The sequence below is a fragment of the Sylvia atricapilla genome, chromosome 2 (assembly GCF_009819655.1).
Source record: "Sylvia atricapilla isolate bSylAtr1 chromosome 2, bSylAtr1.pri, whole genome shotgun sequence".
NCBI lineage: Eukaryota > Metazoa > Chordata > Aves > Passeriformes > Sylviidae > Sylvia > Sylvia atricapilla.
In genome coordinates, this window is record NC_089141.1 from 99,401,187 (window position 1) to 99,421,957 (window position 20,771).

The 20,771-nt window shown below is 44.3% G+C and overlaps 1 protein-coding gene across 1 annotated transcript in view; it reads left to right on the top strand.

Moving 5' to 3' along the window:
* NHS (NHS actin remodeling regulator) overlaps window positions 1–11,907 on the top strand; it is a 47,491-nt gene extending 35,584 nt beyond the window's left edge. Inside the window, exons 6-9 of the mRNA XM_066340550.1 lie at window positions 2,101–2,232; window positions 3,474–6,431; window positions 6,910–7,036; window positions 7,745–11,907. Of these exons, the coding sequence (XP_066196647.1) occupies window positions 2,101–2,232; window positions 3,474–6,431; window positions 6,910–7,036; window positions 7,745–8,369 (3,842 nt within the window). The 3' untranslated portion in view covers window positions 8,370–11,907. The remainder of the gene's footprint in view (window positions 1–2,100; window positions 2,233–3,473; window positions 6,432–6,909; window positions 7,037–7,744) is intronic.
* The last annotated feature ends 8,864 nt before the right edge of the window (window positions 11,908–20,771 follow it).

Genomic DNA, 20,771 nt, shown 5'->3' on the forward strand with positions numbered 1-20,771 from the left:
CACTGTCAGCTGCATGAATCCTCTCAGTGACAGTGACATAGTCCCAGTTCCCCTCTGTCCTGGCAGAGGAGATGACACTGCACAGTGCCACCAGCTCTGCCTCCCTGTGGTGAGGGCAGCCAGGAGTGGGTATGTCCTTTTCTCCAGGACATCTGGCCACAGGATGACAGGCAACTGGGTGGCAGAACTGCCTGCATACACCCCTCTGGGCTGCAGGTCAGGAGCCAGCTGGTCAAGGTCATAGGTTAGGCACTGCCCCTGGAAATCCCCGTGGAAAGTCATAGATAATGTGGCATATTTCCACAAGGTAAAGCTGATGATAAAATGATGCTCCTTCTAGTTTTAATATAGGACCCTAACCAGTGCAGGCTTTCTAACAGGGCTGTTGTCACCTAGAGCAGCCAGAGGAGAGTTAGGTCTGGGACCAATGTTAACTTTGCCAGTAATAGCCATTTTTGCCTAGACTCCACCTGCCATACATTGGAACCAAATTTCCACTGATCAGTTTTACAGATCAAGAATGGTATGTAATCTTCTGGATGTTTATGTGTATCATTCTCATTAGCACTAATGGGAATAATTTGTATGCATCACGGGGAAGAAATACCCTCTTCCACCTTCCTCTCAGAGATGACCCCCGTGCATCTGGCACACAGAGCATGTTCAGCTAACTCACAGTTGCTGGAAAACCAGCAATAATGCTGATTGATTTTTTTGTTTCAAAGAGTTTGCTTTTAGTTCTCTGTTTTTGTTTTTTTAAGCTTCTCCCAACCCTGAGAAATGTTCACTTTTCTGAAAATGATTGTTGTTGGAGTTTACAGCACTTTTGTTCCATATTAAAGAAAGTTCTTCCTCTGCTTATTCCAGGGGCATTGGTGGTTACAGGACATCTGTCTGAAGCCTCTATTTCACTGTAGTATATTTCAAGAAGAACTTTTACAAGAAAGTTACTTTTTAATGTTTTACATTGTTATGTAATGTAATATGTATGTGTATGTCTGTGTATAATTATGCTTTCTATAATTATACGCTAAAAAAATAGAGCTTCTTATCAGGATTTTTTTTCCCTTTTGTTTGCTTTAGTTTGTTCGTTTTTCTTAAGATTACAAACCACTGTACCAGCAATCCTTATGTTAGTGTTTTTATGGACCTGGCACATTTTTTCCAACCTGTCCCATGTCAACTTTAGAGAGCATAAGTAACTGTACAGTTGTGCAAAAAGCAGGTACAGATGGGCACTGGCCTTCTGGTCACCCTCCTTTTAACTCTTTTTTGACTACACAGTGTAAAATCAAAGTGAAAGACACTTGCCTTTGCTAATGCCATGGAAACATAAAAAAACCCAGTAAATTCTCACCTATTCTGGATGAAGGTGGTCATAGATAAACATATTCAAGAACTTGTGCTTCTAAATCTAAACCGAGGGTCTTGATTGTGTGACCTGAGCAGACTCCCACTCTGTGCTGTGCACATTGGAAAATCAGGCCACTTCCTGATGTATGCAAGTAAACAGCAGCTCCCTGTTAATGTCACTCTTAGTCATGTGTCATTGTCACAGAGAATGCTCTCTAAACTTGCATGATGACTTGGCCCCATTTTAGCTGTCTCCTTCCTTTTTGAAACGTTAGCTCCCTTGGCATATTGGTCTCCTTAGAAGTGCCCAACCACTGCAATATGGCATTATAACCTTAAAATGTTTTTTCACGCTTAGTTGCTTAAAATAAGTCAGGCTACAGCTGAACAGATAATGCTTTGCAGACAAGTTACTGTCATTGTCCCTATGACAGATGGATAAATAGCTATAAGAAAGATGCCCTGCTACCAAGAGCTCTCTATTTGCCTTCCTGATTTTCTTTCCTTTTTCTGTTCCTTTTCTTTTCATGCCTTCTGTTATTTTTGGCAGACCAGGCTGCTGAGGGGGAGCTGGAATTAGATGTAAAACTGTGATATACTGTGATATAATTTACATAAGAGCTACATAAGGGCTCCCTTATGTTTATTCACAGGCTTAATCCAAGCTCACATACCTCCACTGTGTTCCAGCCATGAAAATTTGTTTACTATTTCTAAAGGCTAATGAGACCTATTTATGGGTTGCAGGAGTTGGTTTTGACAGAGAGGCTAGTATACGCTGCTCTCTTGTTCATTCACAATCTGTACTACAGCGGAGACGAAAGTTGAGGAGGAGGAAAACCATCTCTGGCATCCCCAGAAGAGTGCAACAAGAAATAGGTGTAGTATAAATACAAATCTTCCATAGATAGTTTTCTAACCAACTTAAATTGCAGGGCTAAGAGCTGGTAGTTAGCCTTCCAAAGAAGTGAAACCTTGAAAGTGTAAATGCTTGTGGAGTCTAGGAATGATATGTTTTGTTCTTTTGATTTACTACAGTAAGAAAAGCTATATTACTCCATATGGCCTTGAAGGACTGGGGGCTTTACTGAGTAATATAGATGTACGTGTTCAGCTTATTGTGTAAATGTTAATCAGTTCTTTTTTTCTTTTTCATTTTATTTCTGTTATAAACCCATAGTTATGTGCATAAAAAGTAACTAGATTAAGTGAAAGTTTTTTCTTGCCTCAGGGGAGCTTAAGGTAAAGAACTGACAGATGTTACTCCACAAAGTGATGATGAGTTGTCACAACAGCTGGATAACTTAGATGAGTGGTTGAATATTCACCATAGATACAGCTGCTGGCACCCTACGGGAGCTTTGCTAAACCTTCCTTTTATTTATCACACTCCTCAATTCCTTCCTGTTATTCTTTATCATCAAGAATATTTGCCTTAAATCTACCAAATTACCTCACTTTTTGTCAGGGTAAATTAGGAGCAACTCTGTTGGGGCAAAATTCAGCGTGAAATTCTTATAAATTCAAAACAAAACTAACAGAATTGTTATTTCTTAATGTTCATCTGCACCTGAAGATGGCTCTGGTGTTTCGGTCAGTTGCCATGAAACTTGATCGGAAGCAGAAGAAATGTGTTTATCATAGACAATAAGCAATCAGAGAACCCATGAAAGAAAGATTCTTTTGTCTTGCAAATATTCTTGATAGTAAAGAAACAGATAATGGAAATTCTGAACAGACAGGTAGGCGAAACAGAATTATTTTTAGAAGCTTATGGAGTGTTTTGTTCAGCAGCCACTCCTGAAAACTTTTAAGTATCTGAAATCGTCATAAAAAACTGAAAACTTAGTATTTGTGTTAATATTTAGCACAACAAGCTCAGCTCCACAATGATAACACATTGAAAAAGTCATGTTGCAGGACTAGGAAAATTTCTCTACCTCACCGGCAGGAGATCTGCCTTATAAATTCTTTATACAAAACTTAAATTTGGTCCAATGCCAGAAAGATTAAAAAATAAAGAATACAACAGATAATGCTTTTTGGGTTGCTCTGCGGGTTGTCTCTTGCCAGGAAATGTGGAGCTCTCTCCCACTCACCCAGCTTTCCATGTGTCCTAGATTCAGACGAGTCGCCAGTGGCGAGAGAGCGCAATGTGATTGTGCACACAAACCCAGAATTCGCTGGCTCCAGCAATAGGAGGTTGGGGACCCGGGACTCGGAGTGCCAGACAGAAGAAATCCTGATAGCTGCTCCCTCCCGGCGGCGGATCCGTGCCCAGCGAGGGCAGAGCGTTGTCGCCTCCCTCTCCCACTCCACGGGCAACATCTTGGTGCTGGCAGACAACGGGGACGCGGTCTTTGCTGCTGCTGTGAGCAACCGCATCCGCTCGCGCAGCCTTCCTCGCGAGGGCGCCCGGGCCAGCGAGGGCCATCAGGACGCCACCACCAAGAGTGCAGGGTATGAAGCAGAGCACTTCCTAGCCGGTCAGGAGAGAATCCCGAAAAAGGGGAAGGAGATCTTGAGCAAACAAGGTTCACAGGAGTGCCAGCCCATTGGTTTAACTTGTCCTCAGCACCTGCATAGCCCTGAACACAGCATCAGCGAGAGAGGGAGATCACGGCTGTCAAGGATGGTCGATTCAGGCAGTTGTGAAATTTCATCAAACTCAGACACATTTGGGAGCCCAATTCATTCCATCTCAACAGCAGGAGTCCTGCTTAGCAGCCACATGGACCAGAAAGATGACCACCAATCCTCCAGTGGCAACTGGAGCGGGAGCAGCTCCACATGTCCCTCCCAGACATCTGAAACCATTCCTCCTGCTGCCTCACCTCCGCTAACAGGCTCTTCACACTGTGACTCCGAGCTGTCGCTCAATACTGCTCCCAACGCCAACGAGGACTCCAATGTCTTCATCACAGAGCAGTTTGGTGACCATGCAGACAAGATCAGGGGCCACAGGGCAAGCTCCTTCACATCCACTGTGGCGGATTTACTGGATGACCCCAACAACAGCAACACGAGCGACAGTGAGTGGAACTACCTGCACCATCACCATGACGCCTCCTGTCGCCAGGATTTCAGCCCTGAGCGCCCCAAGGCGGACAGCTTGGGATGTCCCAGCTTTACCAGCATGGCCACCTATGACAGCTTCCTTGAAAAGACCCCCTCTGACAAGGCAGACACTAGCTCACACTTTTCTGTGGATACTGAAGGATACTATACCTCCATGCACTTTGACTGCGGTCTGAAGGGTAATAAAAGCTATATTTGCAACTATGCAGCCCCAGGCTCCGAGAGTGGTCAGACTGGGAGCATGACTTCCAGCCTAGCTGACTGTGCCTGGCAGGAGTGTGTGAGCCACAGGAGGCAGGCACGGCAGTGCATCTCACTGAAGAAACCAAAGGCAAAGCCAGCCCCACCAAAACGCAGCTCGTCTTTGAGAAAATCAGAGGGCAGCACCGACCTTCCTGACAAGAAAGAACCAAAGATCAGTGCTGGGCAGCATGTCTCTCACACTGCCAGGGAGATGAAACTGCCTCTTGAGTTTTCAAACACACCTTCCCGAGTGGAAGGCCCCAACCTGCCAGCCAAGCAGGAGCTTCCCTGGCCAAACCAGGGTGATGGCGGGTTAAAGGACACTCCGTTTGACACCGCCGATATCCCCTCCTTTAAAGATGAAGGTGCTGAACAACCTCACTATGCAGACCTCTGGCTTCTGAACGACTTGAAATCTAGCGATCCTTACAGGTCCTTGTCCAATTCAAGCACTGCTACGGGTACTACAGTCATAGAGTGCATCAAGTCCCCAGAGAGCTCTGAATCCCAGACGTCTCAGTCTGGGTCACGAGCTACAACCCCATCCCTCCCCTCTGTTGATAACGAGTTTAAGCTGGCCTCCCCGGAGAAGTTGGCAGGATTGGCCTCACCCTCCAGTGGGTACTCCAGCCAGTCAGAGACACCCACCTCTTCTTTTCCAACAGCTTTCTTTTCGGGACCATTGTCTCCAGGGGGGAGCAAGAGGAAGCCGAAAGTTCCAGAGAGGAAGTCATCGCTGCAGCAGCCGCTCTCAAAAGATGGCACTGCCTCAGTGAGCAAAGACCTCGAACTTCCAATTATACCTCCTACTCACCTTGACCTAAGTGCTCTTCACAATGTCTTGAGCAAGCCCTTCGCTCACAGGCACCAGCTGCATACCTTTAGCCACAGCAAGCAGAGCGCAGTCGGGGAAGCCCTGCAGCCCAGCCCTCCCTCTGCCCTTGCCATTACACCTTCCGTTCTCAAATCTGTCCACCTTCGGGCAGTCAACAAACCTGAAGGAGTGAAACATAAAGGCAGTACCCCAGACCTGCTCTGCATACAGGAGACCACCCTGGTGACAACCGAGGTCTCTCCAGGCAAAATGAGGCCGCTCTTAGCTAAAAAACCAGTATCACGCCAGTACTCTACAGATGAGGCCATGATGCTGTACATTGACACTTCCCCAGCAGAAGCAGGCCCTGGAAAGCCACCTTTAGAGAAAAGCTCCTCTTTTGGTGGGCAGAATAGCTGTGAGCGAGAAGCTATAACTTCTGCAAGCATGGGTCTTGTTGAAATCAAACCTGGGAAGGACCAAACACACCTGGCCGCTGAACACTTACCAGAAAGTTCTCTGAATCAGACATGTGCCATCCCCATGGATGGCTTTCAGAAGGGCTCAGCTGTCCCCACAGGTGATGATGAAACAAAGAAACCTGTCCAGGGAGCAGAAACAGTGCATGATCTTCAGCAAGTACAGGCTCAGCAAGAGCTCCACACAGGCAGCGAGGGGAAGGTGGAAGCTGGGCCTGTGGATGAAAGCCCAGCTCAGACTGAGGGACCGGCCATCACTTATCAGTTAAAGCACCAACCCGATGTAAGCCACCATGTGCCTGGGAATATCAGCTACGAAGCAGAGATGGCAGCAGTGGATTCACTCAGCGAAGAGGGCGGCAAGCAGGAAAACGATATCACATCAGGTATCCCAACCAAAAGTGCCTCTGATGACAGCAGGGCAGACGAGACAGTGGGCGGCGCAGACGAGCCTTCGCTGAAAGGTCAGTTGGGAATTCTTTCTGTGTCATACCCAATCTGGCAGCTTTGGACAGGATGGTGGTGGGGTCAAAGACGAGTGGCACATCATCTTCCCTTTGTGGGTTTAAGCATAGACACCCCCAGGTCTGTTAGCTGGCCAGTCAGCCCAAAGCTATTTACACTTTTCCACAGTATTCACACTGTATTTCGAATATTTATTTTCGCCCTTGTGGTGCATTTCAGCTGAAGAGTTAAGAGAGAGGAGCATTGGCCCTGGGTACAGGAGAGTCTGTTATCACAACTATGCTGTAAATGAGAGATCCTGTGTTCAGTGCTCCTTTTATGAGCTCCAGTATGGAACATGGACATGACTTTTAGATTAGAGGCTGTATGGTGGTATCACCCACTCGGCTGTGAGTGGAGCTGATGCCTCCAACTGATGGTGCTGTTGCAAAGTGCAGTGGAGGCTGACTGATAATGTGGCTTTCTCTCCTTTTTAAGAGTCTTCTCCAAGCGATGAGTCCATCATGTCTCCACTGAGTGAGGAGTCACAGGCTGACACTGAGGATGTCTTTGTGTCTCCAAACAAACCCCGCACTACTGAGGATCTGTTTGCAGTCATTCACAGGTGACATAACCTTGTGGAAATGGGAAATGGTAACATGCATTCCTCGACAGGTATCCACTAACAATAGCTGCAGGATGGTTATTCTGTGTTTAAGTCTTGTCCTCAAACTATGTTCTTTAGTTAACTCAGTTGAGTTTTCTAAAAGGAGGCTTTAAAACATGCTTTATAATGGCCTGGAGTGCAGCCTGAGTATCTTCATGGCATTTTATCTGTTTTTTACAGATAAAAACATCAGGCTGTTCTCTCTAACCAACACACATGTCTTGAAAGAAAACTATCTGCAGTGGTTCCTGTCTTCTGCCTACCAGTCCACCAGCTCTATTCTGGTGAATGAGTTATTGCAGGGAGAAGGATATGACAAGGCATCTCTTCCATTTCAGAGTAGTCATCTGAAATTTCTGATCAAAACTGAAACTGAAGTTTTCTGATACTGAATAGATTATGCCATGTATTATTATTACTTAAGTTTCTGTATCTATTGTTGTCTTTACAAAGAGCCAGTTGTGCATACACTGTCTTGGAAGAGCTGGGTAAAGTTGAGAGGGACGCTGCAGCTCAGTGCCATGAGTCACTGATAGCCTCCAGTATTTTACAGAGGGATTAAGAGAACTTTGGATAATATGAAAGCATCTGTAAAACTCCAGAACAGCGCTAAGGAGTATACCATAAAAATAATGTATGAAAAAGTTTTCCTTTGTGTTTTTACAGATCAAAAAGGAAAGTTCTTGGGAGAAAGGATTCTGGAGACCTTTCTGTAAGAAACAGATTGAGACCTTCATCTGGGACCAGCAGCCAGCCTCCCACCAGCAGCACACTGCCCACCAGCAACATGCCACCAGCCAGCAATGTGGGCACTCCCATTAGCAGTCAGAGGTCCCCCGGGCTCATATACAGGAATGCCAAAAAGTCCAACACATCCAATGAGGAGTTTAAGCTACTGCTCCTTAAAAAGGGCAGCCGATCTGATTCCAGCTACAGGATGTCTGCCACAGAAATTCTGAAAAGCCCTATTTTGCCGAAGTCTCCTGGAGAGCTGACGGCCGACACCCTTCAAGGCGTGGAAGAGTCTCCTCCCACAACGAGCCCTGATGCATTATCACCGCTCTCCCCCTGCTCCCCCCGGGTCAACACGGAAGGGTTCTCCTCCAAGAACTTCCCGATGTCGGCGTCATCGCGGGTGGGGCGGTCGCGGGCCCCGCCCGCAGCCAGCAGCAGCCGGTACAGCGTGCGCTGCAGGCTGTACAACACGCCCATGCAGGCCATCTCCGAGGGGGAGACCGAGAACTCGGACGGCAGCCCCCACGACGATCGCTCCTCTCAAAGCTCTACATAGGCTGTGTGTGTGCTAGGGCCGGGCTGCCGACACCACTCGAGCTCTTAAGGATGTCAACATAAAAGGCCAATGCTGTAGCAATCAAAAAAATGAAAAAAAAAAAAGAAAAAAAAGAAGAAAAAGAGAACAATCGCAGGGCAATATCAATGCTTAGATGTGTTTGCGTTTGGAAGACGTTGGGGAAACAAAAGGACTACAGCTGTAGCTATTTATTACATTACATTTTTTAAAAGGACGAAGATATGCTATGTCTGTTCTGTTTTCTTTTGGCTTCATTTGGTTTATCCCACTCTCATTTCCATTGTCAGTGTAGATTTCAAGGCTATTCACTTTCCATAGAGTTAAAGGTGACTTTGGGTGGGTTTTTTTCCCAGAAACTGCCCATCTAGAAACAAATCCCTCACTGTAGTGCTTCCCTAGGGAGAAAAAAAATAAAAAAAAGCTCTTGAGAATTGGTATTTTTCTACACTAAAATGAGCTGAAACAAACTTTAGAAGAAATTAACAAAACATATGTAAATATCATATTTTTGATAAAAATTTGTAAATAGAATTATCAAAAAGTGGACGTGGCAAATGACTTACTGCATAACAACTTTGTTTATAGAAGACAAACAAATTCAATTGTAATAACTGTATTCTGTGAATACCATTTTCATATCAAACATAAAACATGGCCACCAATAACCACTTTCAGTGTGACAGGCCTGAAGGATGACATTTGAGCAGTGGAAAGCAGGAATTTTCCACCTTAGTTAAGGAAATGGAAAGGCTGACTGTGAGGGGATTAAAGAGACCACTTGTCTTTCTAAGGCAGCTCCAAAGAAGCTAACTGGAAAGCTGGGAGGGTTACCGTGAGGATTGGTGGGGAAGATGAGTGTGTTTCTGACAGAACAGAGGTGGGTCTGATGCAAAGCCCCAAAGGGTCCCATCCCACAGCCCCCCCACCCCGGGCCTTTATTCTTGCAGGGATTGCTTCAGAGAGGACAGATGTGAGAGGAAACAGTACTTAACTTTCATATTCCTATTAGGCTATTGGGATACATAACACAGTCATAACCTGGTAACTATAATCTTTAAACACAATTAGTTTCTGGTTCGTAAAGGAAACAAATAAATTATAAGCATGCAAGAAGCGCTTTCGATTTATCAGTAAATATCTGCAATGAGTTTTCAGTGAAGCTTTCTCTTTGTGCTGATGAGATTCATGCTACCTAAATATTTACAAAAATGACACTGTGAAAACGTAGCTGGGAAATAGGTATGTGTATGCATTATTTATATTCATTGCTGAGCTGGGAAGGGGAAAGCTCCAGTTCATTGTGCCAGACACGTACAGTAGGGATCTTGTCTGGGTTTACCAGAAACACAGAACAGGGTGAGTGACTGGGGTGGGGTGGGAAAGGAGACAAATCAAAGTAGCTGCTTTGATACAAATGAAGGCAGGGAGATAAAAGCTGAATTACTTGAAGTTACTTGAATATTCTCATCTTAAAACTGCAAGAACCCATGAGTTGCTTTATACTTTTAATTTTCAAACAGAATAAAACCAACAGGGCCTGATTCTCCTTTGGGCCACCACAATTTCCACTGATGTAGTCTCATCTACAGAGATGTGCTACTTAGAGGACAAAGTCCTCTTTATCCAAAACTGATGCAGTTGGTATTGGTTGCTGTAGGATACGGTTAGGAAAAGAGAAAAGGTTAGTGCAGAGAAAATAGTGAAGGAGGAATGGGGTGTGCAGTAGGACAGGTCAAGTAGGATGGCAGAAAGAGCATTCTTAGTGATTAAGAAATTGGCTAAAAGCTGGCTTTAAGCATAAGTAAAGGACTGGGAGGTGGGATGTGTGAATACAGTTTTTGGGTTTTTTTCCTTTTAATCATGTAATGCATAAAGCTGAGAGTAATTAAAAGAAGGCAGATCATGTTTTAAAGAGGGTTCTTCCTAAAACTGTTACAATTTCAAGGAGTCAAAGCAAAGCAGAACAGTTTAACATATCCAAAATGTTATTCCCCAGAAGGGTCACATTCGATTTTTTCTAGTGCTTACCACAAGACATATATTATTCACAGTTTTCTACTGTCCTCCTGTGTAGCCTGGTTGCATTCACTTGATGAGGTAGAGTCACTGTGTATGTGATAGGTGTGTTGGGATCAGGGATGGTCCATCAATTCAAGGGCTGCAAAATCGTCTAAAATAGTTTTTAAAAAGGTAGTGGGAGAAAGGTTTTGGAAATAAAAGGCTAATCGCATTAGTAGCTTAGGTAGGAAAATAAATCTGAATACAAGTGAAGTGAATGAATGAGAACATTTTAAAAGGAAACTGTATGTTTAGCATATAACAAACCACCTTCTGGAGAGTATGAGAAAAGATTAGATAATGGGCAGAAAATGCTTAGTTTGTCATCTTCAGTCGTTTTCCACAAGAATTTTACCAGGAGCACTTCTACAAAATGTTTAATAGTCCTGAGTTAAATAGTCATTCAAAACAGGAAGGAGAAAACAGCTGAATTGACTTTGATGATACCACTCTTTTTTACCAATCAATAATTTCATAGACACCCTAGATAAATATATGTACACTATGGGGTTTTTTTACCAGATTGATGAGGCAATACTTCACATACAGAACAAGCACAGAACAAACCCATTGGAGTATAGCCTCCTTTTGCTTAATTTTCTGTTTAGCAGATTGAAACCCAAACAGAGAGATTCTAAATCCTCTATGAAGAAAGGAGTTCAGAACAAACGTGGAAGTCAGAGGAAGATGAATGGCGGGGAGCCCTGTAGCACTGCAAGCATGCCATTAAGGCAGCAGAGGACAGGCCATAGAGCAAAGGGAACATCACTCACCTCTCGAGACAGGGTGCAGTACATGCATCAGGTAACTGCTGAGCCGTCATTTCAACCTACTATTCTGTTGCTTGCACGGATGTTATGAAAATTATTTCTTAAGTTATACAGCTGTGTTCTGAAAAATAACATTTTCCCCTTTTCTTCTTTCTTTTTTTTTCTTTTTTTTTCCCCCTTTTCTGTTTTAGTTTTTGTTGTGGCAGCATAGAGGGCATGGGATAGTTGTAGCAAATAAAGCATATGTTTGCTTTTGCCAAAGGTCAGTGATTGAGTGCATTTGCTGCAATGGTGGCAGATAGAGAAATACTGTAGGTTATGACTTAAAGAATTAAAAAACAAAATTAAGAAGGTTACAGTGTAACTATTTTGGTACTAGCACCAGTTCATGCTGGCAGAAAAGACAATGGTTTATGGACTTGCATCCATTTTGTATTTTTGTAATATTTGTAAATATGAACTTTTTAAATTGTTGCAAATATGGTTTCTTTTGTAAAATGTTTTCAAAGTTTACATTAAATCCAAGCCTTTGTATATTTTAGAGCTGTGCAACACTTTAAGTCTTGTATTTATTTTTAGTAAAAACGGTGACAGTTTCATTGTGAACCCCTCTCAAAAAATGTGTTGGAAAAGTTTGATTACCTAGAAAGTGTGTATAGAAACTGCAAATAAACGTGACTGCAATTAAATCACATGTTCTCTTTACTTTCTTGTAATGAGATGTAGAGTCTAATCTACAGACTACAAGTATGCTATTTCCCAAGGTCACCCTCAGCACATTATACATTTCAAACCTATTCAATCCTGTTCTCTCAACTGACTCTTTTTCATAAACTGAATATGGGAAAATGTCACTGACTTTAACTGCCCACCAGTACAACTTTGCCAGAATCTAGTAACTGCTGAATTTGCCCCATGGCTTTTACAGGTAAGAAAAGGCTAAGAGAAAGAAAGCTGGGATGAAAAATGGTGGAGAGACCACTACTTTATCTTCACCTGGAAATGGAAACAAACTGCAACACTTAAGACTCAAGACATAAAGAATCCAGGGGCTGGATCTTATCAGATAGAACAAGCCTTGGGCAAAAGAGAGGCCACAGATTATGAACACAAACTTTGAAGAGCCAACACTACTTCATTTTAAAATGGTTCAGTTATCAGGAGATTGAGATATCAGGACATGGAAGCTAAGTGTTTAAACAATAGCCCCTCGCAGGTCTCTTTGAAAATGGAGATGAAAATGTACATCATGAAACTTTGGGTTCAGCTGTCATCTTGTAAGTAGTCTTGAAACGCTGCTTTTGGTGCTTAAAAAACACATATGGAAAAAAGGGTGAAATGTGCAGGTCTGGTGTTAGAGCATGAAAAAAGAACTTTGGGGAATGCTGCTGGGCTATCTGCAATGATAATTTGCAGCAGTATGAGGATTGCCCTGATGATGTGGTACCTTTTGAGTAGTCTCCCAGTGTGGCTCAGTTGGCATAACATTTAACTAAATGATTATGTAGGTAATTTCCTGTTGTCTTGTGTGCCTTTCCCATCCCAAAACCACAGGTAAGCAAGATCTGTAGAAAAAACTTAGCCCATAGGGACAGACACAAGCTGTTTTTCATCTGCCTATTGTACATCTGTGTTTCTTCATGCTCAGTGAAGAAAAGACTGAACATTAGACTGCATAAAATATGCTTTTATATATATGCAAAGTGTCAGGTCCTAAGAGGGCAATCCTGTGGCACCTAGTCTGGGATAGCCACAAAATGTTGGATCCTAGAGGGCAGTTGCTGATTACCTACTTAAGAGGAATACTTGGGATAGCCCTGAGCTAAATTATGGTGAAACAATGCCAATCAATCAAAAAGTTTCATTTATGGCAGCAATTATTAGTATATTTTGTGATAGGTTAAACAGCCTGTAGCAGCAATGATTTAAATATTTCTGAACAGCACATGGAACAGTGATTTCTGAACAATCCATGGATTGACCTTTTCAGGAGAGGATGAAAGGAAGAAGGAATCCACCATTGTGGATCCCACTGTAGTCTGTTTCAAAATATTCTTATTCTTTTAATATTCATTACTCTCTCATGGCAGGTACCACCAACAATCAAATCATAGTACAGCCTAAGTGAAACTTGTTATATACCTGATTAAAAATTTCTTGATCTTTTCAAGGAGTATTATCTTGCATTAAGTTCCAACAGATTTGTGCCCATAGATTACCCCATTCTTAGACAACCCTGGCAGTAAAATGACTACTGTCATACTGGATAGACTTGTGTTTGGACAAGTAATTGAACCATCACTTCTGCTATGCTTTCTCCAAGAGGCCATCCTACTGCTTCAGCCTCAACAAGACCACCCCAACCAGCATTTGTTGTTTTCTTTCTGATTCCTTGAAATGACTTATCTATATGCCCTGTCTCCCATAGACCCTTGTTAGCTCTCAGATGAACTGGGAGGGGGTCTTGTAGGTGCTGGTTACTAAGGCATGCACTCCATAGCTCGCAAGTTACTAGCATCCCTCAACTCTCAGCTTCTCCAAAGATATTTTTTTAACTCCTGAGTGGCCACATGTAACTCTTGCAAAGGTTCTCACTTTTCGTCCTCACCACCACTGTGATGTACTAATTTAGTTTTATAATAATACCACGTCAACGCAGTTTCATTTTATTTCTTGAACTGTGGTTATAAACTGTGATCTGTACATGTGGTTGTAAATCTGGTATTTGATGTTGTTGAGGGGCTCGGATTTTTTCCTTTTGTTTTGTTTCTCTTAGGGAATTTTCTCCCACTTCTTGCTAAGAAACAATAACAACCAGTACTTCAGAGGATCGTAGCCACAGAGAAAGGACTGGAGTGCAGCTAACTGCTACTCTCCTACCTGAGGGATTTTCTCCTGGGAAGGACAGAGTTACTACAACATTTTGGGCTGGAGGGACAGGGCTGGGTGCAGCCTCTAGCTCTTGCTCTCTCTCTCTCGACATCAGAGAGGAGACAGGGTGTGGGGAGAATTTGCCACCACTGTGTGGTTCCATCCCCTGCTTTCTCCTGCTGAGAATGGAGTTCTGCCCATAAGACCAGCTGTTGCACTGGGACCTTATTAACACTCTACCTCACTAGAAAGGACCCTCACCATCTACTTGAGTGCCTCAGGGGAAAACACAGGACCCCAAGCCCTGGAGCCCCTCCAAGGGAGCCTCTCCCAGCCATGTTCAGGAGTCGGGCTGCTGCTGCCTGACCCCACCGTTTTTTTGTCACTGCTCAGGGTTTTTCACTACACTGTAACCCTGCATTCCCTGCCTGCTCTGACACCCTATGGCTCCTGCTACACCTGTGGAGTTTCTGATACACTTAATTTACTACTCCGGTATCTGCTCACCTCTGCCCTTCCAGCTTGCTGCTTCCGAGGTTCCTGCTACAGCTCATTTTGCTATCTGGAGGTGTTATGAATGGGCCAGGAGACCAGCTCCAGAGTGATTTCAGCCTTTATTAAAAGGCGCCTGGGGAGGGGGCCCAGCACACACCACCGCTGCTCCCTAGACAACTCTGAGGAGGAGGCAGTCACTGCTGTCCCTCAGCGTCCCGATATGGCACACCTGTGTCTTCTCACCTCACGAGCATCTCCAGAAAGACCTCTAGTTCACTGTAGGTCTGGGGTAGTCATGCAGAGCAGGTGTTATTCAACTCATGGTGACGAGGCAAGGAGCTCCAGCAAGTAGCCCGACGTTTTCTCTGTTCACTGGTGTAGTCTGGAGTCCTGTCTGGGTAATGACTCGCTGGCTCTAGGGGTTTTCAGGTGTCCACTTCACTTCCTCTGGGCACTGTGGTCCTTGGGAGTTCTCTGGTTTTGCATGTCAGGTGGTGTCCTCGCCATTAGGGGTGTGTGGGAGCAGCTGAGGCAACACAGGAGGGGAAGGACACAGTTACAAAATGGGCACCAATAGGGAGTGGGGGCTGAGGGATGGGGTAAAGGTATACAAAGGAACTTACTCAACAACATTTACCAAGTAAACTTGGACCAATAAGCAAAACAAATGAACAAGTCTTTAACCTAGTAAAGTTAGAACAGTAACTTATGCCATTATGGAGTGGGGGATGAGCAACTAGGAGTATTAACAAGAGTACAGCTTTGAGATAGCGTTAACAGTTGGTACAAACATTTACAACAGTGAACAACAGTGATTACTTAAGTAGACACCTTAACTCGTGAAACATTTTAACAAACAACCATGTAACCTAACATTAAAACACATCATTAACCCTTTTAAACTTTATTTTCCACAGAGGCGCACTGGGACCAGCTGCCCCTGGGGGTTTGTAAAGGAAGTGCCTTTTCCATCCTTTCTGCCAGCTGCACCTGCCGTTACCACATGCAGAGAAGTGGCTGAGCTCACACCACAGCACTCCCTGCAGCCACAGGGGAATCATCACACCCGCCCTGCCCAGCTGTCAAGAGTCTGTCCAAGGATGTGATATGCCTCATGACTGTCTCCAATGATTGAGGACTGAGACCCCAGACTCTGAAAGGAGCCCTGGCCTGGCTGAAGTGGAACGTTTGCCAAGTCCTGGAGGACTGGTATACATCTCCATGAGAACGGAGTGCAAGAACAATGGAACTGGGCACAGTGGACTGAGCCAAGGTTGCTTGTCCAAACTGGTCTGTTCATACCAGAGTACAGACATGTACGGTGTGCAGCTTGTTCCTGAGCACCCAACCTCAACACAGGTGGCTCCTGCTTTAGCTCTGTGCCCCCCGCTTTGGTTCCTGCCTCAACCAACCTATAAAAACTCTGGAGACCCCCGCTCACTTTTATCATCACCCCACTGGAGAAGATTGTGTCTACAGGCATCTCAGCTTTGAGGACTCATCCCTCCATGCTGGTAGCTATAATCCCCTTCCCCTCTCTCTCTATCTTTTCTTACTATTCTTTATTTCTCTCCCGCATTTTGGTGGCACTAAATAAAGGTGCATTTTTCATTGAGTAAACTGAGTTGTCCCCCGCTGTGTCTTTTGCGCTCTGAGATCCTTAAAACGGATCATCAGTTCTCCCACATATGTTTGTGGACCTGACACTGGCCGGGAGCCACCAGCGCCCCTGCTGGCTGTGACTGGAACTGCACCAAAGGGGAAAGTGCCTGCAGCCCAGAGAAGGCTGTCATGGGGGTTCTGGTTTTGTCTGTGGCTGCTGACATTGTTGTCTGTTGGCCGTGTTATACATACATGTACTCATAAAGAACTGTTATTCCTTTTCCCCATCTTTGCCATAAAACTCCTTAATTTCAAAGTTATTATAATATGGAGGGAAAGGAGTCATATTCTCCATTCCAAGGGAGTTTTCCGCCTTCCCTGGCAGACACCCGTCTTTCAAAACAAAACAGATATTGAATGGAAAAGCAGCAGAAGGACACATGCTCTAGGAACTGTGACGTGAGCATGTGCAAAAAGAATACTTCACTGAATGCTAAACATCAGAATACACAGAACATAGTCAACAAGACTATAAAAATTATAATGAGAATCCAAACTAAATCATTTAGAACCAAAGAAAGCCATCCTTTGAGTCCTCAGTGTTGGAACAGGTTCTCAAACCACTCAGGTTACTTTTCAACTGTGACTTGGTGGACTTCTTGCTGCAGCTGTTGGATGTGAGGATGGATGCTTTTTCCATGGGATGATTAATTGAAAAAACAGAGGATTTCAAACTCCTGGCAGCTGTGTCCATGGGCCAGTAGGAGGAAATAAATAGCAGCACAGTTCTGTAGGGTGGCATGCCTAATCGCCTCCTCATCTTCAAGGAGATCACTGAGCACGCTGGGTGTTAAGTTGGCTTGCTTACTGAAGCAGCACTCTATACAGGAAATCTCCCCAAGGGCCTTCGCTGCTGCTACCCTGGGCAAAAAGATGTGAGGATCCTCTTCCTATGTGGCCAATCAGAAATTTCACTATTGCAATTTTCATCCAAATCAACAATATCTCTCCTTTTGCAACCCAATTGAGTTTTGTGCTGTCGCAATCAGTAACTAAAGTTATGTTGTGAGTAAGGACAGCAAGCTTATCAAGAGTGCACAGACCACCTTGAAGAGGAGAAGGGATCCTAGCCCAGCCTCAATCCCCACAGATCAAAAACACTCCTTTTGCTAAGACTCAAGGATACTGAGAGGACTTATCGATGGCATTATAGTGGTATAATTACACCAGTTGTGGGCCTGATAGAGTCTCTTGGTGGAAGACATATCTTTTGCACATACTGTTCTCCGGACAGTATAACTGACCCATTTAGATGAGAATCAATGCAATAAATTGCTTGGGAGGACCCCAATAGCTGTTATTCTTGGGGGTTCTCTGGTGCATGGGGCAGAATCTTCGTCCACTCACTCCATTAATCTACTGGATTCAGTTTCTTGCCTGCAAAGAGATAATCATTAGGCTTTAATGGGATCCCAACTAGGCATGTGGCTAGGGGGTTATCTGTCCTGCCTACGGATAAACAGATGTTTTTCTTGTGGCAGAGCGTTGGCCAGCGTCACCCAGATGCTCTTGCGGGGCTGTGCTACCAGCCATGCATCCACAGTAAGGCATCACAGAAGCATTCCAAGGTTCAGAGTCATTGCTAGGTATCCTATGCTGATCATCCAAGAGCACAAATGGTCAGAGAAGAGAACTTTATTTGGAGATAGAGATCTCTTTAGTTTCACCTGCAGTGGTGCCTGTATTGCCAACCTCGGCCAGCCCTGGCACCACAGCAGCACTGTGGGTGGCAATGTGCGAAGTGTGGCAATGGCAGGGAGAAGAAAGGAGGGACTCTCGAGGGGTGAAACCAGGGTGAGTTTTTTGGGTCTCCAGGCATGGACTCTCACCTCGGGGCACCAGCCTCAGAAGAGACCCAAAAGCTTCAGTGCAGTGACTTGGCTTGATTAAAAACATTTGACAGTTGTGTAACTTCCACGGGCATGGCAAATGTGTCTGCTCTCCTGTTCCCCTCGGCAATAGCTCCAGGGAGTTTTGGACACAATCTCACATGTAGTACATGAAACAGTTGCCTTTTGTGGGAAATCAGCTTAACTAATGCAGTTTAACTAATATAGAAAGCCAGCAAAACAAATTTGGTTTAGAGATGTCTTAAAACTGAGTGTTCTGCTCTCATAACTATTTCAGCTACACAGGCCAAACCTGTGACCAAGTCAAAAGGTCGTTGAAACTTCTCAAAAGGCCTGAAAATAACTGCTAACTCTGCTTTCTGTAGTGAACCTTCCACCACCTGGACATCAGATTCCCACTTCTGCATCCTTGGATCCTTCCAGGTCACTACTGACTTGTCAGAACATCCTGAGCCATCAGTAGAAACCATCACAGCTTCAAGAGGTGTTTTGCTAAGCATAAATTTTGGAACTAAATTGAATGTAGATCTGAATAATTTATGACCAGGTAAATGAATTGAAATTTTTCCTGGAAAGCTATCAAGAGAGAACTGGAGGTTCTAATTGTTTTGGAACAAATGCTCCTACTCTTTGAGGTTGCTGTTGTGGTTTGAAAGTAAACCGAGTGAGAGGCTCCAAGTCAGAAATACAATTTAATGAGAAGAAAAGGAAAAAATAAAATAAAATAGAATAAAATAAATGCAGTAATACAAAAAAGACCACTGACAGAATCAGAATCAACCTGATCAGGGTGATGGAAGCAGTCCAGGTGAGGTGGTCTTCCTGAAGCAGTGATCTCATAGAAAGGTCTGGTAGCTCCAGCCCTCTGGGAATCCAGTGTGTGAGGGCTCCTTGTACTGTCCCAAATCTCTGCTTATATCCAGGTGAGAATGCTTGGCTCCTCCCCTTGGGTGGAGCATCTCACAATGGGATGATGAGTCGTCCGGTAGGTCCTTGATGGCTCATTAAAGAGAGATAACTCCCGGAGGCAGTTATCTATGAGTCATGCACAAGGCATTGATGGGCCATTAACTGAAGATGGTGATAGAATACATCCTAAACTACAACCCAGAACAACACTGCAGCAAATTAGGATCTCTTATCCGTCTTTGGGAGTAGTAACTTCAGGAAAAACAAAGACCATGGAGGATTACTGAAAGGGAGAGCTCATCTCTGTCCCTCCTTGCTTCTGATTAAAGACTCTTTTGATTGTTTGGTGTGCTCTTTCAACAGCTGATTGTCGAGTGGGGAAGTGGGGTATTCCAGTGTTTGACTCCTCACTGGCTAAAATACTCTTTCATATTGAGGCATATGCTGGACCACTGTCTGTTTTAATTTCCTCAGGGACTCCTAAAGTGGCAAACGCAAGGAGAAAGTGCTTGGTGACATCTTCTGCACTTTCTCCTGCGTGGGCTGAGGCAAATACCACTCCTGGAATGTGTCAACTGACACACAGATGTATTTCAGTCTCCCAAACTCAGGAAAATGGGTGACATCGGATTGCCACAACTGGAAATTGTTTGGACCTCGGCGGTTAACCCCAGAGCCTAAGGATGGAATCTAGTATTGTTGGCAGTTGGGTAAAGTAGTAACTGCTTTTTCACGTGGTAAATGGAACATACTCATCAAAGCTGGAACATTCTGGTGGTAGAAGGCATGGCTCAGCTTTGCCTATGAGAAAATGTCTGGTATGTTAACATGGTGCACAGGCATAGCCAGGGCATCTGCTTTCCGATTTCCCTCTGCTACAGGGCCTGGAAGGTTGGTGTGTGACCTCACATGCATTATATGAAAAGGTTGTTTTCGGTGGGAGAGGAGCTAGATCAATTTTGAAAGTAATTTGGATAAATTTCAGTTTGTACCCTCTTTCAAAAAGAGTGTTCTGCCCTCATAGCTACACTGGCTACATATGCCAAAGCAGTGACTAAACTGATAGGTTCTTCAAACCTCTCAAAGGCTCTGATGACAGCTCCAAGTTCAGCAATTTGAGGAGAATCCTCCACGGTTTTGATGTCAGACTCCTGCTTTTGCATCTTCGGATCCTTCCAAGTCATTACGGACTTGCAGAATCTTCCCAGGCCATTTGTAAAAATTGTCAGAGCTTTTAGAAGTGTGCAACTTTTGAATGATTTTGGAACCAAAAGAAAGACTGAATTAAACAGCTTCTGACTGGGTGGGTGGATAGAAACTTGGCCTGGGTAGCTATTCAGGACAAACTGGAGGTGCTCATTGGTCTGGAGCAAATGGTCCAGATTTTCCATTGTTACACGTAAATGAATGCACATGAAGTCACAGCCCACAAGGGTGCGGAGGCATGCCCTGGCTCTTATAATGAGCTGAGCCATGAGTTCCTGTGGTGGTGTTGTCATTTTGGTGGGTTGATGGTGGAAACAGACCCACACGATGATAAGGAGGGTCTTTTGATTGAATGTCCCATTGAAAAGTAAGTCAATGAAATCTGGGCAACTTACCCATGAGGATCAACTGAAAGAGCAGGGTATGACGTGTCCTGTGGGCCTGCTGTTACAAGAGAGCTTCTTGAACCTTTAAGATGGATTCTTAAGCCTCTGGAGTGATGGTCCTCAGTGAGTTGAGGTCTTCATTGCCTCAGAGTAGGATGAAGAGTGGGGAGAGGT